At 40.3% G+C, this 27,974-nt stretch overlaps 1 protein-coding gene across 9 annotated transcripts in view; it reads left to right on the forward strand.

Annotated features, from left to right (window-relative positions):
- Window positions 1-2,489: 2,489 nt before the first annotated feature.
- The window catches only part of LOC114136733 (microtubule-associated protein 4), a 102,740-nt gene continuing 77,255 nt past the window's right edge, over window positions 2,490-27,974 (forward strand). For 5 of the 9 annotated variants that reach the window (XM_028004947.1, XM_028004949.1, XM_028004951.1 and 2 more), the window contains exons 1-2: window positions 2,492-2,815; window positions 25,027-25,215. In XM_028004947.1, coding sequence (XP_027860748.1) covers window positions 25,029-25,215 — 187 coding nt within the window. In that variant the 5' untranslated portion in view covers window positions 2,492-2,815; window positions 25,027-25,028. Of the gene's footprint in view, window positions 2,816-25,026; window positions 25,216-27,974 lie in introns of all 9 variants that reach the window. The other 4 variants (XM_028004948.1, XM_028004955.1, XM_028004956.1 and 1 more) reach the window with 3 other exon arrangements.

Raw genomic sequence — 27,974 nt, forward strand, 5'->3', positions numbered from 1 at the left:
AGACTGTGTGTAGAGTGAAAAAACGATATTCTTCCAGGTTGTGGGAGAGTCATATTTATATATACACAAATACTAAAACAAATAAAAATAAATAAACAAACTTCTGAATACAATATTATATTGTATCTTTGGTTTTTCCGAGCAGGATCTGCTGTAGGTGGATGGATGGACTCCAACATGCAGGTGCGCCTGATTCCCTCTTGGCTCTGTCGAAGAGTCGAAAGTATTCCAAACAACGCTGGCCCACTTCTTCCTTTTCTTTTAAAGCATGTGGGTTGTTAAAATCTGTTAGCAATATCAAATTTTAACATGATGAGGAGGTGAAATGTCCCCTGGTAATTTAATAGACTGTTTTTTTTTGTTTTTTTTTAACTCATGCACACTCCTCTACAACCCCTGGAATATTGTCTAACCACTGAATGGCCCATGGAGGGCTTCCACAAAGATTTATGTGAACAAGTGAGGAATGTTGAAGGGGAAAACTGTGACGCTCCAGGTTCTGATTGTGCGATAGCATTATTAACGGTTGAACTTTCTAAGATTTAAAACAAAAAACCTTTCATTAAACCTCTTTTAAAGCAAATTTGTCCTTTTGGAGTTTTTTTTTTGTATCATTTAATGGATGTTTAAATATTGTTTTTTCTTCCCTAAAGCATAAACTTTTAGTTCATTTGAATTTTGAAGGACCAGTCGTCACTGGTTGGTATTCAACCTGCACAGGGTGGAGACGGGCGCTGATCCCACAACAAGATGGCGAAGACAGTGGAAGCATGTAGATCATATGACAGAGTATTAGGGCTATTGCAGATTTTTTAAAAATCAAAGAAGGAAAAGTAAATTCTGCCAAAATATTTCTAAATTTTTAGAGAAGACAAGGGAAACTCTTATTTTGAAAATTTGCTAGAAAAAAAAAACATTTTCAGATTAAACTCAGAAATCTTCTAAAAAACAAAACAAAGCTTTCAGAGTTTCAAAAATTTTACATTTTTTACCTTTGAAACATTTCCAAATGTTGAAAATGTTTAACAACTATAATCTTTCGGTTAAATCTAATCGATTGCTTTGCCCCTTGGAGAAAATTTAATTAGAGGTTAGTCAGACAATTCTGTAACACTCTTAAAAAAATTGGTTCCACTTTTTTCATAGTATCAAAGGACTGCACAGTAGCACCAACTTAATTTATACCCCTTCATAAATTGATGCTTTTGTTGATAATGTTTCTGCCTGGTTATGTTAAACTCATTGAAAAAGATGATCAGACATAGAAGGCTGACTGTTTGGTTTCATACAGAACTCTGTACTGTATTTTGTTTCCGAATCTAGAAATCTGGAAACAAAATACTAGAAGAGTCCTTCTTAATCTGGACAAATAGTACTTTGTCTATTAAAAAAATGAGTAATCCTAGGTTTTTTTTTCAGTAGACAAACTTAAACATAATCCTTGATCTGTTGATCTGTCAATTTCTTCAGCTCTCAGCAGTGAAATCCTCTAAACAAAACCCTTTCTGTTCAAATGAAAACTATGGCCATCCTTTCAAATGGTGACTAGCTCTACAGTAACTTAGGAAGTGTCAATGTTTTGCCTTGATTCTACGGTAAAGGTTTACCATATGAGGCGTAAGATCTGTCACAGGAAAACTACAAATCTGGTTGCAAACTAAAAAATTTGAGAGGCAGTGACATGAAAAAGAAAAGTTTACTAAAACTATTTTGCAATGTAAAAAGCCCCATTTTATTAATTCACACAAGTGGCGCGAAAAAGCATTTCCGCTTTGCAAATTTCTTGTTTTTGGGTATTTATCCCTCCGAGTGTCTGTCAAACAAAATGTAATGTCACAGATTACCAAACAAAAAGCAAAAAAAAAATTATCAACTCATGATTAATCAACATCATATTGTGACGCTGAGCTATAAAAATGTCTCCCTGCTGCTACTTAATTCTTGAAGTTGTTTCGTTACATTTTAACTCGGCCATTCAGATCTATTAGATGAGCCAACTACCATAGACATTAGTGAAATATGCTGTCTCATCCTGAAATACTGATGTTTACCATTCTCACCACTAGATGTCGGTATAGAATCACTTTAAATTTGGCCAATCTTCTTCACTTTCTCCAACTTTTATGTCTTTATTGAAGTATCAGAACTTTGGCAGCATTGACATGAGAAATAGCCAGACACATTTTCAGTTAACCTCAGACTTGATGTCTACAATAATACAGAAGTGCCTGCATTTAATCCATATAATAAAAAGAGAAACTCCGCTGGTTTTATTTGATGCTTTGCTCCATGAAACAAATAACTTGGTTTCATGGCCTTTAAGTTTCCGCCATTCAGCAGTGAGGTACAATATTGTCTCTGTTTACTGCGCTAGATGTAATTCCCTTCAACCCGGTTGACATTCCTGTGTCAAGGCGGGCTTAGGGCGTGTTCTTGGGCAGCGGCCGCTTCCAAAGGCGTTCCTCCCGGCGATTGGACCGGCACCGTGCCGTAGAAGGAGTCAAAGTTCTTCATTGTCCGCGCACGGTGTCTGTCAAAAGTCCATTTGGCAAGAAGGAAGAAATGACCTCGGACTCAAGAGCTGTGGCTGGACAGCAGTGTGGTCACTCAGACTTGAATTGGGAAGTGATTGGATGAAACCGGAGCCAGTCAGTGTACGGGGTTTGTGATTGGAGGCGTAGCGTTTCTGGGGCGGGGCGGGCTGAGTCTGCGGGCCTGCAGTATGTGTGCGCTCTCCGGGGTGGGCGGATCGTTAGCTGTGACAGCGACGCTTGGAGACTTCCTAACAAAGCTGTCAGAAAACAGACAAGTAACGGTGAGTCCGACTCAAATATACAAACTAGTCTTTTCTCCTCGTGCCTGTGAGCAGGCGCCGTTCGCGCGGAGTGCGAAGGCCTCGCGCGGACAGCTGGGCTGTTAGCAGCAGTGAAATGACGGTGATTTGGGGCTGTGTGATCTCACAGCGTGCATCACAGGGACTGTGGATGGGTGTAGGTTAGTGCTGCGTTCGGGTGCTGCACGGAAACTTTTACTTTCTGACAGGCCCTGAACAAAGATGCTGAAGCAGAGGGCGAGCCCCGCCTAGCTAGGTGACTTTTTGTAAAAGTGTCGCTTCTGATAAGGTCTTCACGGTTTTTCTTCCTCCCTCTCTGGATAGGAGATAGGCACGTTGGCCGAAATTCCCGACTTCAGTGGAAGCGGCAACGTGAAGTTAGAGTACGAAGCAAAGTTGTGCAAGTTAGTAGCTAGTCTGTAAAACCAGTCGATTCTTTACAGTCTGTGAGGAGGAATTCTGACATAAAAAGTAAAAGTATGTGTGATGTAGCATTGCTGAACAGATACAGCAGTTCCACGTGCGTTCAGTAGTTTGTGCTGTGGTGTCTGAAGAGATGCGTTCACTATTGTCTGAACTGTAATCATTGGCAGCTTTTTGTGCCACACCAGTAGCGGTTCCTGCATGAATGGCGCCGTGGGCAAGCTCCTCCTCCTTCAGTTCACCATGTACATATCTACTCCACAAACAGAGCAATAGAAACTCGTTTTATTACGCTAATTATTGACATTTTACTAAGTAGAAAGAATGTGTTTTATAATGAGTGTTATCAATATTCCATTAATATTTCTTTTAGAAAACTTTCCCACTTACAGAGTAGAGATTTCACAAATCAAAAACTGTTTCAAAACATCTGTGATTGATGTAGAATAAATAAGTTTATGTATTGTCCTTTTCACACGTGTGTCAATTTAGGGGTTTTAAGATGTTGGCATTAACTGAATGCATAAATAAATATGTCCAAAACATGAAAAAGAATTTCTCATGTGTCCATGTAGTGAGAAATGCTGTCTACTAGTCTATAAGCCCAAATGCATCAGACGTGTTGTACGTCTGATCCATTAAAACAACAATGGCGGATTACATGTTCGTATTTGCGATACAGAACCTCTTTAGTCCAACATGACATGAAGAAGGTTGACTTTGCACCTTTGTCTTTGTTCACCATTCTTTTTTGTCCGTTGTGTTTACCGCCAACCTCATGTGGTCATTTTATGTGCGTGTTCTACACTCCATGTTTGGCGCCACTTGCAGCTCTGGGGGAGGAGTTAAAAAAACAAACATTTTGGGCCAAATTGCATTTCTGTGTTGATTAAAATATTTATGGAAACGCCCCAATGTGGACACGAGTGGTCTTGAAAACGTTTTGGAAAAAAATGTTCTACTGTGGGCGAGGCCTACATGAGTCAGCTTTCACATGTGGGAATGGGTAAATTTCAGTTCATTCTGATGAAAGATGCTTTCTTTTGATTGAACTCCTGTAATAGTCTTCTTCTGCGTGGAGTGGTAATCTCTAATCAGTGGTGACTCCTACTGTGTGGAAAGGGAACTACGGCAAGTCAGCCAAACATAAAAACATGGAAAGGGTGGATCAAAAATGTTTTCTCATTGTTTAGACATAAAAAGAAATTCAAAAAGCCATTGTAACTTCATTTCTCTTAGCCTCATGGTTTCTCTTTATTTTGCTAGTTATCTAGCTGTTAGACCTTAGTTCTGCCCAGCTTAAAACTGGCCAGTTTCCACCTGTAGGACGGCACCGCTGCACTCATCTAAAGGAATTGATCTAAAGAGGAATTACAGCAGAGAGGATTGCCCTCCCTCCCTCCCTGCTGTCCAGATTACTCCCCCAATCCTCCAGCAGCCAGATTACAGCAGAGGAAATAAGAGGTGGGACTGATGTGAGGCTGGGAATTCATTATGGACCCGGTCCAGTCACATCCCTAAATCACTTTGATGCTCGCACTAATGCAACTCCACCGCAGCAATCAGGTTTTTAGGCCTGGCCAGGCTTCCGTTGGTGACAAACCCCAGAGTTACCAGTGAACAGCAGCAGCACAGTGTTTGTATGAAATCCAAACTGAAAGTGGAAATGAAGCAGCTTGTATTAAACCTGGTTGTCATTGCTCCCATTTTGAAAAGTATGCACATCAGTATCAGGATTGTACTGCCGTTGATGAATGCTGAAGATGTTTTTGATGTGGTGAAAACAAGCAGCGGCAGCAGCAAAACCCAGGGTCAAAGTTTTCATGTTGAATTGGAAAGATCAGGACTTTACCTTTTGGGAAGTTGAGAAAATTCCTGGAAAATATTCAGATGCATCGTTTGTATGTATAGCACTTTAAAAAAAATATTCACACCCCTTGAAGTTTTTGTAGGATTCACCTGGGCCAAAGTAGCTCTTGATGTTCTGAGTCCTTGTGAAGCTCCACTAAAGTTCTGAATGGATTTAACTTGATGATTCTCCCTGCTTAAGCTGCTGTTTTTCCTACCACACTTTCTCTTTCCGTCTAACTTTTTATTTTGAGTGGAGCTGGAAGTATTTTTCAGTGAATGAGCCAATTAGTGTGTCACCTTGCGGACCAAATATTGAACATTTTTACTTCTAATTGTCTGAGACACTGATTTTCTTTCATTATTTAAAAAAAACAACAAACCATCAAAATGACAATACATTGACAATAAGATAAAAGCTTGAAATATTTAACTCGTGATGAATCTATACAACATGTTATATTGGTCTCAGTAGCACATGGTGTTGGAGGCATCATGATATGGGGACGCTTTGGGATGCAGGCCGATGAAAATATTCTGTAAAAAAAATGTTGGAAATCAAGGATTCTTTCAACTCCGCTTCAGTTTCTACCCTGGTTCATGTTGGAAAATCTTCGTCCAATCCTAATAAACTTCACTTAAATGGGATAAAATCCAACCCAATTCAACTGGTTTGGATACTTTTAACAGAATCCACCAGTCATGTGGGATATTTACAGAAGAATTCAGTTTTTATTTTATTTATTTTTTGCTGCTGTTTGACTCTATACGTTTATGAGTCAACGTTCCCGACTCACTCTGCTGCCAACACCAACCGAACGCCTACTGCGGTTATTATTTTGGCTTCTGTGAAAACTGCTCTGCTTGGCCATGACCAATGCAACATGCAAAACCAGACTCCAAAGTTTTCCTGTCAGTGTCCTAATTAAAGCAAGCCTGCCTTTGCATAAAGCCTCCCGATAAGGCCCAACACGCCTACATCCACCCCAAATCGAGTTAATCTTCAAACAGGACAGGAGTTTGATGATTCTTTTTGCAAGCCATAAATAAAGGCAAAAATATACGCACCGGTCAAAGGTCGCTTCTTTGCCTAGTGACTTATCGGTAAATTTGGATCCAAAACAGATGTGGATAAAAAAAGTAAAAAAAATTTGGGAAATTCTTAGAATCTCAACCATTGTGTGAAGCTAAACCAGATCAGGAGAACCAGTTCACCTGCATTCAGTCCGCAGGTGTCACCACGGCAACACCTGCGCGCACGTGTGCCAGCGCCTTTCCCTGCAGAGATGAATGGCTCATCCTTAATGGGACAAATTAGCCTTAGTGCTAGCCTTTGTGTTTGGGAGTAATGAGGCTGTGGGCTTGTCGCGGCTCGTTGTCATGGTGAACTGGTTTCCTAATGCCTGAGAAGCTCTCTGGCTTGTGTTCACACACTCAGCCTCCCGTACCGAAGAACTGGCAGCTTTTTAGATGTCGTAAAATAAGAGAAGTCCAGAAATGGATAAAAAATCCACACAGAAAGCGTTCAAAGAAAAGAGTTCAGAGTGAAACTGAGTGGACTCAGCTCTGTAACTGTGTTACTCACTGGAATCAAAGCAGCAACTGACATTTGACCCCCCCGCCAAATCTTAGTTAAAGTTTTACTTGGGTTTAGGACTCAGTGTGTGACATAAAAAAATCAGTTTGTTCAAATCAGACTTACATCATTGTAGCAACTGTATTTCCATCTACTTCCTGCTTTCGGTGGATTTATAATTTTTTTTTTGAATCTATTTTTTAGTAAGCAGCCCAGGGCGGACTTGGTGTTCTCTTCCAGAAAGTCCAGAGAAATAAATGAAAAAAAGCTTTAAAGGGAAGGATGTTAAGATACAGACGACATCACGTCTTTGGATAAAATTTGTTGGTCTTCGTCTGACGTGTGTTCCCGCTTTTATAATTTATCGCATCAAAAGAAAATCCAACGTCATCTGGTCCTGATCAGGCCGGAAAAATAAAGTAACCGTATAAGTTAGATAAATGTTTCATCATGAGACTTCTGAATGAAAATATTTTCTGGAGCACAGCAACTAGTTGTCAGGTTCATAAAACTGAGTCTTCAGGAGGGAAGTAAGACTGGTAGGAAAGGGAGTCTAGTGAGGAAGTATTTAAACAAATAATAAGGTTCCCAGAGTTACTTTAGAGAGATTCTGAATTGTTCCCCAGCTGTGGAATGTCAATGTACTGACCTGAAGTAACCCCACCCTCCTTAAGGTCGCAGGCTTCCTGTCGTCTGCAGGTTCATGCTGCTTTCAGGATCGCCGCAGCAGGATGCTCCCTTCAAGGACAGCAGGAGGTTTCCTCCCGTTCTCTGTCTAGGAACTGGGAAGCTCAGGAAATCCACCATTGATTAGTTTCTCAGAGGGCAGCTCAGTCTGACAAGGACTGCTCTCCTCCTCACTGAATCAGCAGAATCAGAATCGCTACGACTCAGAAACCTAAAGCAGATAAAACCTGTTTGTTTGTTGCTCAGTTGTTCCTCAGTGTGCTCGTTTAGATATTAGTAAGGCTGCACTGATTGAAGCTTTCTGACTGATCGCCGATGTCATGCAGTAAACTGCAATCGGTGCAGCTCTAGTTACAAGGTATTATTATGCACTTATAAGTGTCCTGTTAAACGATCAGTATTTGGACAATAAATTGGGTGCTCAAAAACAACTTTTGGATTTCAGGAAGCCCACAGCGGGTCTGTTATCTGTCCAGACTTCTCAGTCTTATCACTGGTGATAAACTGGGTCCAGTTTGATCGGAGCTGTTTGACTGTCATTTAATTAGAGCGGCCGTGTGGACCGGAGCTCGGCTCAGGAACGGCCTATCTGATCGGAGCTGATCAGCATGCAGCAACGATGTGGCAAATAGCTCCGGTGTGGGCGCTCATGTTCTATTACTGGGATCTTTGGAGTGACACTGAAACAGCAGGAGAAATTTCACTGTTTACATCAAGCTAGCTAAAATATGAAGCTGTATTTTTTTTTCTTTTATACCGAAACAAGATTATCAATAAAATGTGCTGAGATGATTCTGTTTGTTTGTTACATTTGGTTGATATTTAACTGTTAAAATTGTCAATGTTTCTGTTTTTAGTATTTCTGTGTGTTTCTCCAGTGACAAGTTCATAACACAGAAATAGCACAGGAGTATAGAAAATGATTCAGTCGTGGGTTAGAACAAGAAGTTCAACAGTTGTTAACCATATCCCGGATTAGTTTGTGTGTCAACTTTCTTTCCTTCCACTCAACTTTCCATAGAGAAGCTTTATACAACCGGTATTTAAAGCGTTTAGTGTGTGGTTTCCCTGTCGGAGCTGCGTAGTGGACCGCGTGTTGGTTCAGTCCATGTCGATAGATTGGGGAGGAGAAGAGTTTGGTTTCTCACTATGTCCCTTACAATCAGCTGTGAAGGGAGCTGATCTAATTACAGCCTGTATTAGGTGGCTCTGGTACTGTTTTTCTGTTTTAACAGTTTTACACAAAAATGACCATAGACATTTTCATAACAGAGCTCAAATAAAGGTTTCAGCAAGTTTTTGAACATTTTAAAGGCGACAGAAAGACATGCTGCCCTCATTTTCTTCACGAAGGAGACAAGGTTCACTAATCACTTGGTCTGGTTTCACTTCTGTGCTTTCAGCCAATAGTTGATCACTACTGATCCTGTCGTCAGGCTGGAAGCCGTAAGATGTTGAATACACAATTAGAGGAGCGGTTGCTTGGAGAATCCCCCACTTTGACAAACACGACCATTATCTGATGTGTGGCGTCTCTTTACCTTCTGACAGACCGTCTGACCTTTGACACTCATATTGACTGACAAACATAAGCTTACACTTTTTATTTGGGGACGAGTGTGAAACCTGAAATAAAGTAATCTATTAATGTCAGGAGTAAGGTTGTTACAAAACAAAGATTTAAAAAACTGAAAATAGAAAGAAAAATATAATTTTTTTTGAAGGCAGAGGTTCTTTCTAGTTTCTAGTTAAAAATAAAACTATTGATTACAATAGGACAATATTTAACCTCCTTTATTAGGAGGCCATTGCCTGCCTGTGCAATTCTGCTTGAGACATAAAAGGTGGTGGGGTGCTAACGTAAGAGAGGGTATATACTACCTTAAGAGCGGGGAGGGAGAGAGCAATAGAGCTAACCTGAGAGCGGGTGGCACAGTACAGGATATTTAAGGGAAAATAATAATATGGGAGCACAGAGGAAAAGAGGGGTAAAAAATGGTAGTTTCTCGGCCAAAATGGAAAACTTGACGGATATGGGGCTAACGCATCGGTGTTGTCTGACCCATTTCTAGTGAATGGTCTGTTTGTAACGATTTTGACATGAATAAGTGTCTTTGAATAATTAATTTTTCTAGTATCTATTATATCAAGATATCAGTTACTTTGACACCCCTGCTAAGGACTGCCTTTAAGTTTGGTGCCTATGAAGCAACGTACATCATTTGGTCAGTTCTCTGAATATGGCTGACCCTCTCCTTCATGTGCGTGGGTAAACACTTTATGTGTTTGCATTAGGTGGATGGGAGGAGTTGGGGGTGAGATTTCATGTCGGCAGCTGATTGAATTGTGATTGTGAATGAAATGATGGAGGGATGCAGAGAGGAAGGATGGGTCGGTACAGAGTGAACCATCCGCTCTAATCCCCTGTGGCGGCAGCAGCAGCAGCTGGACCCGTGTGGCAGCAGCCAGGCTTTACTGCTGCCAATCAGCCTGCAGGGAATTACACAACAGGACAGGCAGCTGGACATCACACACAGGGATGTATAGGTATGCTTATGGATGCTTTAAACATCAATGGACAGATCATATATATATATATATAAAAAATAAAAATTCTCACATCTGCTCGCGAGTAGCCAAAATCCACAAATACTTGATAAACCCACTTAAAAACACCTGGAAGTGCTTATTTTTATATTTTAAATACCTCATATACCTTGATGTCCTATACAGTGGAACCACTGCTGCAGAGGGTATCTCACGTCTCAACTCTTTGGAATACAGCCAATAAGTGCCAAGGAAAAAAAAATGGCACTCCTGGATTGGCTGCTTTGCAATATTGTGTTAAGTAGCATTACATACACCAAGGTATTTCAGCTTCATAAGCTGCGTTTTCTTTGAATATTTTAGATAGATTATTTTTTCGTACAGCATAATAGGCAAACTTTGCATGAATAGTTTCCAATGATGTTCCAAAGAAAACTCTGTGAACTGTAGGGGGTCATTTATCCAATTTCTTTTATGATTGACATTAACATCCTGCAGTTAGTCTACCTATAACAAGTCTCTGCTGAAACCTGCGTTTCTCCTATGACTTCAAATCTTTCTCCTTTTTTAGAACTCACGAACATTTATCCCCTTCAGACTGTTCACTTAAAAATGCAAACAGCTGATTTGAAAACGAGTAAGGTAGAATAGTTACTGTACGAAAGCAGAAATCTGCTGTTGTGTTCAGGGGAAACTTGTAGAAATAGTCCAATTTCTGAATGAATCAAATAGAAATTTTGTTTTGAGGAAGCAGAAGTGTCTAAAGCTTTTCCTGACGGAGTTTTGTTTTGCAAACATAAATGTGGTCTTTATGATGAGGCTGATGGTCGTTATGAACAATTTACACACCACAGTTCACCAATGTCCCCAATTAATAAATCAAATGCACCCTTCAGCAGTAGAGTGTGCACATCTTTGTCAGAGCTGTGGTCTTTTTTATTGGTAGCATGATGTCATTGACAGATTTAGAAACTAATGGAAGCCAGATCTAATGGCTGCACAATCCTTGTGGGAGGATCTCTGTTTGGATTTGTTCTTTTTGAAGACTTTAATTCATATGTATGTTGATATTGTTATGTCATCTGGTTTTAGATCCTGTGCAGCTAGAAGGACGTATGCTCCTGCCGCTTTCATACCAGACAGTTGTTAGGAAGTGAAACCATGGCAACAAGGTTTTTTGTTGTCGTTTTTGTATTAGCAGCACATGATTAGCATCCCCAAAGCTCAAATAAAAAATACGCTCAAATAACTTTCTAAACCGTACGGCCAGATAGATTTAAGGAGCGTCAAAAGCAAGCGAGGTGGATTAGCAGAGCAACAATCTTCAGTTAGAGGCTTCTTCAGATTCATTGAAAGACTGACTGCTACCAGAGAGCCTTCTCTTTTCAGTATGAATAAAGTGTTCATAGTTGAAATGCGTGGCATTTCTGTTGGTATAAAGTTAGCTTAAGGGGTTTACTATCCATAGTTTTATGTCTTTTTAGAAAATTTAGTTATTTAATAAAAAAATCCATTCTGGTTGTTTGCAGGCTAAAAATGTCTGCTCTGAGGAGGAGTAAGAGGAGGAGAGGGTGGAGGAGTCAGTCACAGTTCAGACATGTCTGTGATAAGCGCAAGACTGAAGGGAGTGAACCTTCCACCGTTAGCTCTCTGTTATCGCTCAGTCCTTTGTAAGGCATGCTTTGCCTTTTTAATTCCCTCACATTCACTGGAAACATAATCTTGCGAAGCCTTTGGATTCATATCTGTCAGTTGAATCTTATATCTTCTAAAAAAAACAACGATCAAATGACTTTTAGGGGAATTTTACAAAGGCTGAGACTTTGGTTCGCTAATGCAGATCCACCTGGTTGAAGATCTCTATTAGCATTAGCTCTAAAAGCAGTCTCCTCCTAATCAATCACTGCTCTTTGCATCATGTATAATGCATGCCCTTTAGCTAGAACCCATTTAGTCATTTATCACACTGAAGGGCGAAGTGTTCATGTATCATGGCTGTGTGGTTTTTCAACTTCAAATATTTTGTTCATATGGAATTTGGTGTTGTTGTGGCCGACCAGTCTGCTGCGTTCACCATGAGAGTGTGTCCACTACTGTCTGTTTTGGGATTAGAGTTTGACCTCAGCGTCGGTGTGGGCGTGTGTGTGTGTGTGTGTGTATGCGAGTGTGTTTCCGTGCTGCTTTGCATTCCATCGCAATGTGTAAAGCCTCACATTTGCAACAATAGGGCAAAGAAATGCTCAGTGTGTGTGTAGGCGAGAAAACAAGGACTTACAGGGAGTCCATTCATGTTGATGTTCAGTGTGTGTGGGGGTGTGTGAGGGTGAGAGAGAGAGAGGCACGGTGTGGCGTATGGGCAACACCACCTGTCTCTCTCAACCTCTAATGGGCTCCAGCATGTGCTGAATTATAAAACTTCAAGTCCTGAGAGGCTTGAGTAATTCTGTTACATCCTACCCTCTGTTACTACAAGTCTTTAGTCTTTTATCTCTCAGACCCACGACGAATCTGTCCTGCACCATCTCATCATGCAAAGTCCCGTATCCACAGTATTCAGCCACACAGTGTAACGCGGTGTGAAAGCCGTCAATGGACTCGTCTCCTGTTGGTGCTGATTGAATTTCGGCCACTCCAATATAACATTCCGGCGGGCTACGAAGTGAGCATCAAGCCGTCCCTTAACAGTCTCGTACTCGCTTGCTTCTCGGGCCAGTTGGACCGTGTTCACGCGAGCAGGAGCGTGCTCTGATGCCTCAATAATTGCTGAGATGTCTCAACCTCTCTTTGAACATACAAACTGTATTTTTTAAATTTCTTATCAGCTTTTTGCGGCTCTGTTCTTCCTCTGACTTTATTTTAAAATCTCGATAACACAATATGACAAGCAAATTATTGTAGGAACTCTCAGATTGTTGTCTTGATAAAAGAAAAGGTGTACCGTTTACTAACTTATGAAGTCAAATATTTTCTATTTTGTTGTCTTGAAAAATGTTACGTTTATTCCCAGTAACAAGAACCAGAAGTATCTTCAAAAGCCTATGCTATATGTTTGTCATATTTAATGGGTGGATGTACTCCAGTTTATTTTTGTGTAAAAAAAAAATCGCTGGATGTTTGCAGCACTACTTACTTAGAAATTAAAATAAAAGCCGAAACACATTGCTAATAAAAAAAACAAAACGTTTTGGATTGTACCAAACATTTTCAATTAAAGTCGACATGCAATTTTTATTGTTAAACTGATATTTTAAAAAAACAAACTACAAAACGTCTCTATCTGCATCAGCAGAATTTTCTGGAGGGCCAAATTTGGACTTTGGACACCTTGATTTAGAAAAATCTATTGAACCACCTCATTAAAAAAAAAATCCATAATTCTTTCCCCTACTATACTTATGTACTGCTCTCATTTCACCTGAATGCAACCTTTTTTTGTCCCCAATCAGAAGATTACACAGTAGCCCATTGTTCTCCTCTCCTGTTGGTTTGCTGATAAGTTTTAGAGGTCGTCCTGATTTTACATCACCTGATTAGGGAAGCAGAGCTCTGCGTTCCAGTCACATCCATCCTACTGCGCTCCAGGGGTTTCCCATGGAGCTGCTGGTTACACGGGAAACCCCTCACAGGCCCACATGACTGCTGCATTATTTATATATAGGGAGAGGTTAACAGAGTTGTGCTCCCTCATTCTAATAAAGCAACCTGTTTCCATGCAAAGCAAACCCAGTGGTACTTCCTCTTTGACACACTCATCAGCATCTTTAATTACACTCTAGCAAAAGTCTGATTACACACACTCATCTGGACTCTGTGCTCTTTTCTTCAAATTACCACAGTGTTGGATGCGACTGGCAGGAATGGTTGAAATGATTGATCGGATTAATCGTGATGAATCGATTATTGAAATAATCAACTAATTTAGAAATCGATCAATCGTTAGCTGGAGTATTTAGATTCCAAACAAGGTAATTTGCTGAAAAACATGCTCAGAGCAGTAATCAATCCAAACAATACAAGATATAAACGTATCTTTAGTTTAAAAATAAATACACCTTTAAATATGTAATTCCCAAAATTCAAAAAGTTTCAGCTGGTTCAAACTAATTAAAGGAATGCTGTGTTACATTGTTGCATGTTTATTTTTGTATTTAAAAAAGGATTTCCAATATTGTATTTAAAAAGGCTGAAAACATTCTACACACATTCAACAGTAAAATCTGTTGAATGTGCAAATTCAACAGATTTTGAATCTGTTGAATTAAGCTAATGATTGATTGCTTAATCATTAGAATAATCGATTACTAATATAATGATTAGTTGTAGCCCTAGTTTAGTGTGTTTTTGGGAGCAATGTCACAAACTGACCCTACGGCATGATGGCCACATTAGTTAACTTCCTCTTTTTGGCCTTTTAGTGTCTGACATCAGCCCTAATGTAACAGGGAGCACAGTGTCATTGAATCATCTGTGACTCAGCGGATTTATGCGGTGGTGCTTATTTATTCTTACTAACATGTGGAGGAGTTAAGGCTTTGTAAACAAACGATTCAATGGTTTATGGCAGAGAAACCAGACATGTGGGTTGAATCGGAAAAAAAGACATCAAGTTTGTACTTGCAGAAAAGAAGGGAGTTAGTTTAAGCAGGTGATGCTGCTGGAGCTCTTGTCCTGGTGGCTCCAGCCTCAGCATCATCCTCTCGTCTGAACACGTCCAACCGTCTCCGTGTGGCTTCTCAGGCTTGAATTGTCCTGTTAAAATCACTCCAGTTTCAAAATGTTCTTAGGGGTTTACAGAAACACTATTTCATCAACCTGAAATCATTCTTGTATTTGCATTACATGGTTAATTACAAAGAAGCCAGTGATTATTTGTAGAGAAAATTGATGCTGGAGGTGGTGTGCCACCATTAATCTTCCTGTATGAAGCACGTGCTGAGTACAGAAAATGTGAAGTGTTTCTGTTCCCAGTCAGAAACGCCACCAGACTGAAAAGTAAAACAGACAAAGGATGAGTTAATCACCTCAACTGCTGTAATATTTCAGCTTTTCAGGACCTTTTGCTTTTATATCAAACTCGAAAGATTTTGTAAAGGAAGATAATTGGTGATGCATCATTTTCTGCGTTGATTTATTTTATTGTGGTTAAAGATTTATAGAATAAAAAAAACCCCATTAAGACCTTTTTGAGACTGGACTTAGTCTGCTTAATTGACTGACTAATATGGATTTATGCTTAAGAAAGATGCAAAGAGAGTTAGCTTCTGTAAAATATTAATTGTTTTCAACCTGTTAGGAGAACCTCACTTCAAAAATCCTCAAATTCTAATTGTATGAAGGATCATAAGAAAAATACATCAGGGTGGCACTACGACTACAGTGAAGTTTCCCCGTCCACCTCCCTCAGATTAAACACAATTGGTGTCAAATGTTTGTGCTACGTTTGTACCACTGTCATTTTAAAGATATTAAATGTTTCCAGAGCCCATCAAGGGTCAACCAACCCCTCCGCATTTACAAAATCAATCGACATGTGGTGTCAAACGTTTCTGCTACGTTTGTGCAGAAACAAATTTTACATCTGGCAGTGGGGGGAAGGATGACCTTTGATGACCTCTGGAAGCATTTATTAACATCTTCAAAATAATAGCAGCACAATTTTTTTATTTATTTTTTGCTGCACAAACATTGCGCATGTTTGACACCAATGTTAATTAAAATGGAGAAGGTGGGGAGGCAACTTGACTCAGGTTCCATTATACTAATATGCTATTTATTGGGGATTCGAACAGTTTTACATTAAAGAAGGTTTTTTTTTAATTGTTTCCATATAGAAGTAAAATCTAAGACCAGTGTGTGTTAGTAGTCAGTCCTAAACCAGCTTCGCTCAGTGGCCACCAGCTCTGTCATCAGCATCTCTACACTCGTCTTATTCCTGGTGGCCGCAGAGCCTGATGGAGGACATGCCACCATCCTCTTACACAAACACCTGGGTGTGTGGGTGCGTGTGTGTGGGCGTGTATGCACACGTGTGTGTCGGCGTTGGGTGTGTCTGGGAATATGCACACTGTTCATCTTGTAAATGAGGAAATGAGCTGTGATAAAATGTGTCACTTGATAGTCATCGCTGAGGAAGACCTGCAATGTTTACATGAGTATGCATGCAGATGATCAAAGAATTGTGTTACCTTTATTTGAGAAAGCAAGAAACCTTGCTATTCAGTGTTAAGATGAATGAATGACTGCGTTGAACAAGATGATGTCCCTTCCACTGCTGCCATGCAGCTGGAGTTACCAGTTTATCAACTGGTAAACCCCCCTTCCTGTTGAGAATTTCAGTTTTTTTTCTTCTTTAACCAGTGAAATTCCCAGACTGGGAATGTGCCGAAGGCCTAGGCGTGGTCTCGCTTCACTTGGCCGGTGTGCCAGGATCATTTGAATAAAACGCCTGAAGTACAAATTTCAAATTTCAAAAAATGATTTTATCATTTTCAATCAGTTTAAATATGGTATGTTGGATTTATGCAAGTGTGTGTCAGGACACCATGAAACCCCTGTTTGTGGTTTCAGTGGAAGTTTACTGACAGCATCTGTGTTAGGTCAGTGCAGAGTGCACAAACACACTGAGGACATACAGTATGTAAGCCTCATGTAGTGATTAAGAATCAATAAAAAAACAATGTATGATTTGAATATCATTGACGACAGTAGTGAAAGAATCAGGAGCATTTAAATCTCAGAGCACGATTCCACTCCTCCTCATGAAAGCAAGTTGACACCAACAACACTGATCTGCTTCTGTCACTTGCATGACATGAACTTGTTTTGATTGTTTTAATCTTCCCCTGGCCGTCCATGCTGTAGAAAACTAGATGTAGTAGAGATGTTCATCAGGTGGAATGAGAGGCAACCTCAAGGCGCTGTTTGAGAGAAGTTGCTAACATTTTAAAATGAAACCTAAGTGACTTTGGGCCTGAAGTTGAGGTTAACCCTGAGATTTCTGCCAATGTTTTCAATTCCTTGACTGAAATTGAAAGATCTGGACATTCTGAGGCATCTTCGCTGTAACCAAACATCTCTCCTTCACAGTGTGATGAGTTAGGAAGCACTAACTCATCACACTGCTGTATTTCCTTCCAAATAGATGATGGATGCACACTTTTCTTTGGAGGTAACCATTGCTAAGGCAAGAAGGTATCTGAAGTTCATCTGATCCTTGTTAGGTTGTTTACTGCAGAATACACTCATTCCCTGGTTTTTGCAGCACTAGCGACCACAGTTGTCAGCAAATATTTAAGACCCCTCTAAAAAAAAAAGCTTGTTCTGCCTATTTTAATAGTTAAAACAACAAATGTACCAAAACATCCATTAATCCACACAATGGAAACAGTCTTGGCACTACCACAGAAGCTAACATCCGCGATCTGCTCTTGGAGTACAGCCAATCAGCTCCAGGAAAAATAAATGGTGACTCTGGATTGGCTGCTTTACAAATGCTAGCGTGTCAAGTAGTATGCACTAAGGTGATTAATCCACTCAAGATGCATTTTTGAATGTTTTAGATATTCTCTACCAAGGGCTGCAGAGGTTCCAAAATAATCCAACAATATTTTAAGCTCAAACAGAAAAACGGTATCAAGGTGTGTAAAACACAGTATGTCATTTGTCTGTGACTTTGTAGACTTTCTTGATGATAAAAAAAAACTAAGTTAATCATCTGTTTGGGCAAACAGAAAGTATACCATCGGTCAGTTCCAGTGTTTTGAAAGGGAGAAAGAGAAAGAGAAACTGAGCTGGGACTGAAAGTCCCTCATCAGCTGTCCCATCAGATGGAACCCAAGCAGAGCAAAGAAAAAAGTAGGAATAACGTCAACCACAACCACAACGACCAAACCGTCTTAATAAGACAGACAGACAGACAGGACTGTACTTATGGTATTCTTTCCCTCTAAACCCAGATCCAAATAAGCTGGTCCAGGTAATCTGGACCTGGGTTTAGGTCCAGCCTGTCATGCATATACTGTAGGTCTATCCATCAGACTAGCTTCTCTAGCTGAAGCTAAGCCACCTTACAGGAAGTGGAATGTTGTATTATCTTCAATTTTGGTCTAATCTTACCATAGTACCTTCAAGAGGAATACTTCTGGGGTTTTTTGCCAGGCATTGCAGCTTCTCACCTAGGACATTAGAACAAACCTTCGTAATCATGAAATGTGTGATCAGAATGGAGGAAGTATTCTGTGTTTCTCTGTTAGAGTCTGACTCAAGGTGATAGTAACAGGAGAAGCCTGTAGCAACCGCCGCAGAGAACCAGACCCGTTTAAGCAGCAACACGAGCCAACTCTGTTTATATCCGACACACACACTCAGTCCCAGAGTACACACCCAGCTTCTCAGTAGGGAATGCCATAGTTTAGAGGAAGTGTCCCACCTCTGTGAGTGACATCACTGACCTCTGTTCATTGGATTTCTCCAGGCTGTTGGGGCTGTGATTGTTTTCATGTCTTCCAGTCACATGTCACCGTGGAGCTGCGCTGTCTGCTGGCTAAGGCTAAAGTATGCAAACTGTCAGAGAATGTCCGTAGAGAACAGGGTTCCTACACAGAATGTCCTTCCTGTTCTACATCTGGATAAGCATGGGAGGGGGCGGGTGGGAAGGACGTAAAGATAGACAAATGTTTCTTTTTCTGTTTTCTATTAAACAAAATATGTTTTTGAAAGAGAAAGTGACTTTTTCATTGTTATATATCTTTAACATTGAGTTAAAACATTTCAGCTTGATTTGTTAGATGAGGCCTGGACGATATGAGTGAAAAACATATCTCTATGTAAGCATTTCATATCAGTCGATATTGATGGTTATCATTTTTCTTTTCTTTTGTTTTACTTCCAAACTGATGTGGTGTGACCTTTCCTGTTTTATCCACGCTGTTCTGTGGAACAGTGGCGAAACTTTAGGCTGCTGCTGCACAAGTCACTCAACAGTTTGTTGCTAAGAATCCAAACATTGAGTGAGTTAGTTGATGGTACCAACGTTGGTTAGCTGGCCGTTCAAGGTTGAGCAGCTAAAGCCTTTCCTCTGACTATATTCCCCAGAATGCTGCGCGGTTCTGGATTGGCGTTCACTGAACATTCTGCTAAATATCTATTTATTGATGTTGCTTTCTCAAGACCTTCATTTTTCAAATTGGTCTTTCTGATTTAATTGGGTCTTGTGAAACCACAATGTCATTTCCCTTAAATGTTTTTTTCTGTTTTTTTCTTACTTCTGTGTTTCAGAACATTAAAACTGAAAAAAAGAAAAAGGATTTAGGTTCAAAAAGAGACTATTAAAAAGAACAAAATGGATTTTATAGGGCCTTATTCAGTGAGATAACCCGGATTTAAACCCTCATTAAAACTGTTTTACAAGGACCATTTTCCTACTGTTTCGGCATCTAGAACTTAGATGGTTTCAGACCTGACATGGTTTTCAAACTGGGTCTGGTTTAAGAGTGAAACAAAAAAAGACAGGTTGAAAGTATCAAAAGCACACAAAGTGGGTTTAAAACTATTTGTAGTAGGATGACTCAGTCCAGGTTTTTCACATCTATGTGTTATAAATTCTAAAGTGGATGTTATTTAACTTTTCCAAAAATATTAATAATGAGGAAACGTGCTTCAGGCGACTGCACGAACGGAACGCGACCTCGGCATCACCTTCTTTACTGATTTATTAAACATTCAGAATGTGAATGTTCTAGATAAATTTACTCTGTACTCAGATGTTCAAAGAAAGCATTTAAACACGAGCCTGGAAAAGTGCAGGAACACTGGACCAAGTGGTCATTGTTTTTGTCCAATTCGTGCCACATTTGTTTTTTTTGCTTTCTTTTTTTTTTTTTTTTTTACAGATTCTTATTAGTGAGTTGAATGAAGAAGAAAAACTGTAGAAAATGCTGAAAAGCAAGATCCAGTTGTTTATATTTGTTCTAGAGAAGTGAAAATCAGTGAATACAGGAAGCCAGATAAAAAAAGTCACTGATGGTTTTGGTTACTGTATAAAAGACTTCAAGTCCAAAGATCTCCGAAAGACTTGATCATACTGTCAGGTTTGACACCTATTAAAGACAAATTAAACAAACACAGAAGAGACAAGAGAGTTAGATTCTTTTGATCTGGCGAGGAGAACGGATAGAGATGCGTTTCCAGTTACAAATCTCCAACCGCTCTGAAAACACATTTGTCTGCTTCTCTCTTTTTGTTACTTTTGGAGTCCCTATCACAGAGAACACTGCAACTCTAAAGGGTGGGGGCAAAACACTTCTTCACTTAGTTGCAGTGCTAATGACAATCACTAACTAAAACACATTATCTTGCACTAGATTATTCGGTTCCAAACACAGGGTAGAACAGAGCAAGTTGTACATCTTCACGGCGACAGTTTTATAGGTCAAGGAAGAAGACGTTTCTGCTGAGTGATGAACCCTGTCGAGCCTCAAGAAGGCCTCTGCTTTTCTTCAGAGGCCTTCTTGAGAAAGGACACAGAGTAATTCAACAACACAGAAACATTCTTTATGCTGAAATAAAAGAAAACAATAAAGGCATATAAGACAAGAACATTATATAGGTAAAACTATAAAGCTACATGAAACAACAAATATTTAATAATAATATATACATTTTACCTAACACATACTGTACGTGTTTTTGTTTCCCCTGCTGTGGAAGATGTTCCAGATACAGGAATTGGGCAAACGGCAACAAAAAAATGGCCAGTTTTTGAGGGAGTTTAAAGTTGAATACTTTTTGACAGGCTTTGTTAAAATATGTAAAATAGTCACACAGTACATAAGTCTCCTGGTGTTTTTATTTAGTAGTAATCCATATTGGATTGTCCCAGAGGCTGAAGCTAACGGCTAATTTGAGAGGAGCAGAGACCAAAATGGCCTTCTGCCATTTTAAATCAACTCTGATCCTAAAAGCATCGGTATAAAACTGCAAACATTTTATAAGACTTTAAAGTGGTGTCACAGTTACATTGGCAGTTATTTTCCACACATAGCAATGATTGTATACACAGGAAGTGGTGTTTGTATTTTACTTTCTGATACAACTACATTATGAGAATGTTGCTCTGACTTCAAACACTTTTATATGTTCCATTCTGAGTGTGTTTCACTCAGGAAGATCATTGCTGGTGCACCACCTCCAATCGCAATTTCCTTTGTAAGTAATTAGCACTTTTTCTTTTGAAGCAGTTGTCTTCTCAAATGTATGTATGGTAAGTTTTAGGGATTCATTTCCTCAATATTTGGGAGATCAGCGATTATCCAACACTTATATGAGAAACCAATCTTATCCACAGATATTATTTACCTCTGCAAAGATCTGAAAATCAGACCTTTCTGCCTGCCATGAGAGAAGACTGAACGACAGATCCGCCCACCAGATCAAATGTGGTAAAGAGAGTAAATATTTGTCCCACCAACTGGAAACCCAATCACTTGTGTCTGGAGGGAGGCCAAAGGATTCTTTGCTTTGAACGATGATCCGTGAATAAAAGGTATTCAAGGTCTTCCTGGTTCAGACTAACCCGACTATGCTATTGTTAACCCCAGCTTGCTAATTATTTGCTGTGTTCCATGAAAACAGCGCCCTAGAGTAGTGATTATTATTACTAAGCCAGAAAGGAAAGGAGGAGCTTGTGAACAATTAGACTGAACTTAGCAGATCTGAGATAAGTACAAGATCTGTACATATCTGATTTGTAAAGCACTTCAAATCAAACATTCATTCTTCAGGAAAAGTTAAATGAATCTTTTGCCTGGACCTGATAATTATTTGGTTGAGTTGTTCTCAAGAACATTGCTGGCTCATCTCTTTAGGAAACTGATGGTACACGCTTGGCTTTCAATTCTCTTCAGGGAAAAGGGATTTATGAATTATGCTAAGCGTTATGTCACTTGTATGCGTTGCGTCACCTATTACCCTGACAGCTGCAGCAGCAACGCTGACTCTAAGCTTATAGAAAGCCACATTCACCATGATTGAGGTTGAAGGTTTTCTGTTTTCAAAGTCTGAGGCTGTGATTCTCCAGAGAAAAACAGGTCAGAGGTATGGATTTGGGGGTCTAATTTGCAGGTGCAACTGCAGTCTGTTGGGGTGATGAAAGAAGTGACGGTCAGCCTTAAACATAGGGTGAAGAGCTCAACCCTAAGTAGAGGCACTGGCCCTCCACATCCAAAGGAGTCGCCCAATCGGGGCCATGCCACCAGCTCTGGATGACTCCTTTGTTCACCTGAGTGAGCAAAGTAGGCAAAGTAGCTGTGTTTCCATTGCAAATGTGTGCAGAATACAGACAAATGTCTTTGTATTCTGCTGACATTGAAAAAACACAATGCCCCAAATGTGCTATTTCCATAAACTGAAAAACACAATTAAAATCACACGTGAATAAGTTTGTTTACACGATAAGTCATTAAAAATCATGGCAGCGACGGATGTAAGCAGTTACATGACATATATTCATAATTCAGCCATGAGGCTAGCATTCATCTGTCAGCCATTAAAAGAAACGTTGGTGTCTTATTCAGGCGTTGGCGCAATAAACCGCTTATACCAGAAAGTCTGGTGAATGATAGAAATGTCTTCCTATTGCTTTTTTCACTCTTAAATATCGTCCACAAACTATTGCCATTGCTTCTTCCAGTTGGGAAGTTTACTCTGTTTACTCTGAACTCCCATTTGGTCTCTAAGAAGTTTTAGATACTTTTTATAGCAAGATTTTTACTTCCAAATTACAATTGCTTTGAAATTGAAACTTGTAGGTTCAGCCCAAAATATTTTATGTTTTAATCGAGCAGTTTAGGAAATTCAGGAAACGTTGAGCTCGGCATCAACTACGGTGTCCGACTGGAGTCAAAAAGAAGAAGTAAAAAGGAACTAAAAACAATTATGGTGCTTTCTGGCACTGAATACTGGGATGGGGTCCGCCGTGTAATGAAAAGCCTCGGTTCCTGCGGTCATGTGGGAAACCACAAGGCAAATAGAAGCAGCTGGACACAACAGACACTTCATGGCGACTGGTTCTACATTTCCAACCCGTCCTCTTTGCACACAGAAATACGATGCAACTGGCATACGCTGGGTACTGTAGTACACATACGTGCAGATGAGGTGGGGCTAAAAATGGCAGCCGGGCTTTTTTTTTTTTTTCTTTCTCTGACCAGCATGGCTTTGTGGTGGAGGCAGAAGACACACCCTGCTCTCTCCAAGCAGTTATTTACAGCAGCTGATGCTCTGTTAATGTGTGTGTGTGTGTGTGCATGTGTTTATTTATATACTGATTTAAGGATTTCCTATTGTTTGCTGAGCAACATGTTGGTTTGGGAAACATCAGTTAAATCAGCTTTTGGATGTCAAATCTTCAGGAAAAGTTAAATGAATTCTGCCAAAACATTCGAAGTGATTTTTTTATGCAACATTCACCCTCACATAGTCACACTGACGAACGTTACAGACACTGGATGTACTGTATGTTGTGTGATCAAATTTGAGGCAAAAAATTTTATATTTCTGTAGTAAGTGTAGAAATCCAGCAGAGGACAGCAGAGAGTTATATTTTTATTTCTCTTCCAGTAGATTTAACTGTGCCCTGCGACAGACTGGCGACCTGTCCAGGGTGTACCCCGCCTCTCGCCCGGAACGTAGCTGGAGATGGGCACCAGCAACCCTCCCGACCCCATTAGGGACAAGGGTGAACAGAAAATGGATGGATGGATGGATAGATTTAACTGCAGCATTTTGAACGTAGATGTTTCACACCTGAGCTTTACGATGGATTTAGAATTGAAAAGCTCCGATATTGTTCTAAATTCACTGAAGAAAAAGTAGCTGTGAGTTTTGTGATTTGATGAAAGCAAAGGGAAAGGAAGCAGAACTTCAAACATGGTGTGATACCAGTAGCACTCAGCAGCTAATGATAATCAGATATTAGTTAGAACATCACATGTGTGCGACCTGCTTGTGCATTCAGCAGTCGGTGACCTCCCAGATCAGCTGTGATTGTCTAAATGTGAAGACAGACCAGTGTGAGTCAATTTGTTCCTCTGTCTCATGTCCTTATGTTGCCATTTTGTAGCCATACACTTAACCGTTCTATATCAGGTTATTTCTCTTAGTAGTCATGTATATTTGATTAAATATGAAGATAAATATGCATATAAATGCACAAATCCAACATCTAATCTTATATAATTGTATGCTGTTTTCTAAATATTTCTAAAATACGCAACTCTTCATTTCCATTTTCTTCTTTCTTTCTCTTTTTTCTCCTGTCCTTCATTTTCTTCTACATTTTCTCTTCCTATTTTTCTGAATCGTCTTCATTTCCAACTTAATTTTCTTACTATTATTTTTCTTCTTTGTCTCATTGTTAATAATTTTATTATTACCAACAATAATAGCTATCTGATTAATAGTAATTATTGTTATTAATTACGTTTAATAGTTAATAATAGTAATTATTACTATTGATTATTTATTCATAATTATACAGATAATTTATGATTATTATAATAATTATTAAATATGTTTGTAATTATTATAGTAAATAATATGATCATAATAATTAATATTAATAACAATAATGATAGCAAAGTAAAATTACTAAATTTTGCTATCTATATTATTCTTATTAAAAATGACCACTCAACTCCATATGAAAAGCCATTTCTGCCACTCTGATGAAAAAATGTAAACATGTATCTCTTAATTTAGAGCCAAGTCATAATAATGAGTCACTATCTCGTAACTATGATATACAACTTTTATTTCTTTCATCAAAGTGGCAGAAATGTGCTTCCATACCCCCATACAGGTTGTTTCATGTTATATTTCTGTTTAGAATCCCAGGTGAATATATTCCCCCTGGTGGAGGAATGTGTTATTGCAGTTCACCAACTAGCCCAACAGCCTGCATTCCTTTTAACTTAGCAGCCTCAGTTTGTCTCTGGGTTTGATCCTCTTCAGTCCTGGCTTCATAACAACCCCACTGTATATCCTCAAGCCTTCTCACTTATTTCTCTTTTGCGTGACTTTCTGACCTTTTCACCTGTGTCCCCTTGTCCTCCAGCTATGGCAGAGTTAGACCTGAGTCTGAGCGACGCGCTGACCGACAGCCCCCCGCAGCCTGGCTTGGAGAGCAAGGTGGAGAGGGACTTCGTGGCCCAGCTGGAGGCCGAGGCATTCGACGACCAGGTGAAGGAGACGGTGGGGAAGACAGACTACATCCCCCTGCTGGACAACGACGACACCCGGGCAGGTGAGGAGCTGAGAGACACACTGATCCAATATTAATATCTGTATCGGTGCCGATATTGAAAAAAATTCTAGATCGGGTATCGGTGACAATGTACCTGATCAATGATCTATTTTGTCTAATTCTATGCTTTGTGCTCTGAGTGACATCATGCTTTATTATTTATTTTATGTTTTCCTAATTGCACTTTCTGAACTATTTGAAAGGTTTATTGCAGTTTATTTTTTACATGTTTGACCAATGTAGTCAATCTATTGTTTTTGTCAGTTTCAGTTTCTTTATCATTTATTTTAGATTGGCTGTTAGACTAATGGCACTGACTGAACAAACTAAATTGTTGTTTTTTTCATGTTTGACTAAGCTTGTGAAGCTGTTGGTGTTTTAAAGTCTGCTGCACTGGTACTGCGTTATCAAATAATCAAATAATAAAATGACTTAAAAATAGAAACGTTTTAAGTCATTTTAGCTATTTTTGTATCAGATCGGAATCAGCCGATACTGACCCTTAGATATCGGTATCGAAAGTGAAAAAAGTGGGTCAGTGCATGTCCAGTACAGTGTGAAAGTCCCTTAATTTCTGTATTGCTTAGGATAAAGAGGCTCCTCAGGATATTCTCAACTTCCACCACATTTAAATTCAACCAGATTACTGTCACCCCCTGACTGGCCTTCAGAGTAAAAGCAGAATCGTTTTCATTGTGACTTTCTATATAAAAAAAACTTTAATTGTAAACTTTACGAATAACCCAATTCCACTTGTCTAATAAAGTATTACTTGCCGATAATGAAGCGAAGAGCCTGCCTGGTTACAGGAGCTGCAGCTGTTCCTAAATGACTGGTAGCGTTAGGCAATGCGAGACACTTGCTGCCATTTTGGATCAGCGGGCGTGTCATTCAGCCGCAGGGACGGCATTAGCTTGCAGATACGCTTTGGAACAGGTCGACTGGCTGGTAAGACATGGATATCGGATCCTCACTCTGCTGCAGAGTGGATGCTCCATCACCAACGTTTCAAGAAGAAGAAGCTGCTCATCGTCCTGCTTGCTTGTCGAATTGTGTTTTCTATCAAACAAGACAAAACAGCCCATGAAATGGCTTGTAGTAGTTTCATTCTGAGATTATAAAGCATCAAGCTGGCCCTGAAAGAGTTGTGTTTCTTCCACTAGTATTGTTTCCTGCCTTTGCTTATCTTAATGTCACCCCCAGTTTGTGCAGGAATGCGACCTTATTCGCACTGCTTAATGCGGCGCAGAGCAGCGAAAGGGGCGGCGGCGCCGAGCTGGGGAAGAGTCAGGCGGTCGGTGCACACGCAGATCAAATAAAGCGGTGAGTGAGCGGGCAGATGAGAGGAAGTGACAGCTAACCGGGGATGACTCGGCTCTCGGGCCTGTTTTGGTTACCCAGACGCTTCGCTCAGACAGTCAGACCGTGTGTGGGCACTGGCCTGTGACAGCCGGCTGCGGGACGGGCCGTGGGTGGCGTTGCCAGTGATCAACTGTGGCGTCCAGCGCGCGCGTCGGGACGGACGCAGACATGCTGACGCGACGAGTGCCAAACAGCAGGGCGAGGCAGTCCGCGAGTCATTGTCCTCTGTCAGCAGGAGCCGAGGGGATGGTGGGGGCGCGGAGGGGGGTTGTTGTTGTTTTTCAGACTCCTGCACATGAACTGAAAGGTGAACCGTGATTTATGTGAGTGTGATTCGCAAATGAGACTCATATTTGTCTTTATGGGCATTTTTTAAAAAGTTTCTCAGTATAATATGGCAAATATTTATGATTTATTGCTTTACCGTACTTTGAGCCACATAAAAGAAAAATGCATATTATACCCTTTAGTAGGTAAAAAAGGAGCAAACTACAATATATATATATATATTTCTATTTTTACACACACACACACACACACACACATATACAGTATATATATATATATATATATATATATATATATATATATATATATATATATATATATATATATATACTGCTCTCAGGGAGGCACTCTTAAGCCTCCCTGGCAAGGTCTATTCAGGGGTCCTGGAGAGGAGGGTCCGTCGGATAGTCGAACCTCGGATTCAGGAAGAGCAGTGTGGTTTTCGTCCTGGTCGTGGAACACTGGACCAGCTCTACACCCTCGGCAGGGTCCTGGAGGGTGCATGGGAGTTCGCCCAACCAGTCTACATGTGTTTTGTGGACTTGGAGAAGGCGTTCGACCGTGTCCCTCGGGGAGCCCTGTGGGGGGTTCTCCGGGAGTATGGGGTACCGGGCCCTTTGATACGGGCTGTCAGGTCCCTGTATGACCGGTGTCAGAGTCTGGTCCGCATTGCCGGCAGTAAGTCGGGCTCGTTTCCGGTGAGAGTTGGACTCCGCCAGGGCTGCCCTTTGTCACCGATTCTGTTCATCACTTTCATGGACAGAATTTCTAGGCGCAGCCAAGGTGTTGAGGGGATCCGATTTGGTGGCCTTAGGATCTCATCTCTGCTTTTCGCAGACGATGTGGTCCTTTTGGCTTCATCAGATCGTGATCTGCAGCTCTCGCTGGATTGGTTCGCAGCCGAGTGTGAAGCGGCCGGGATGGGGATCAGTGCCTCCAAATCCGAGGCCATGGTCTTGAGCCGGAAAAGGGTAGAGTGCCTTCTCCGGGTCAGGGGGGGTGTCCTGCCCCAAGTGGAGGAGTTTAAGTATCTCGGGATCTTGTTCACGAATGGGGGAAGAAGGGAGCGGGAGATCGACAGGCGGATTGGCGCAGCGTCTGCTGTCAAG

This window comes from Xiphophorus couchianus, chromosome 21 (genome assembly GCF_001444195.1).
Source record: "Xiphophorus couchianus chromosome 21, X_couchianus-1.0, whole genome shotgun sequence".
Classification (NCBI taxonomy): domain Eukaryota; kingdom Metazoa; phylum Chordata; class Actinopteri; order Cyprinodontiformes; family Poeciliidae; genus Xiphophorus; species Xiphophorus couchianus.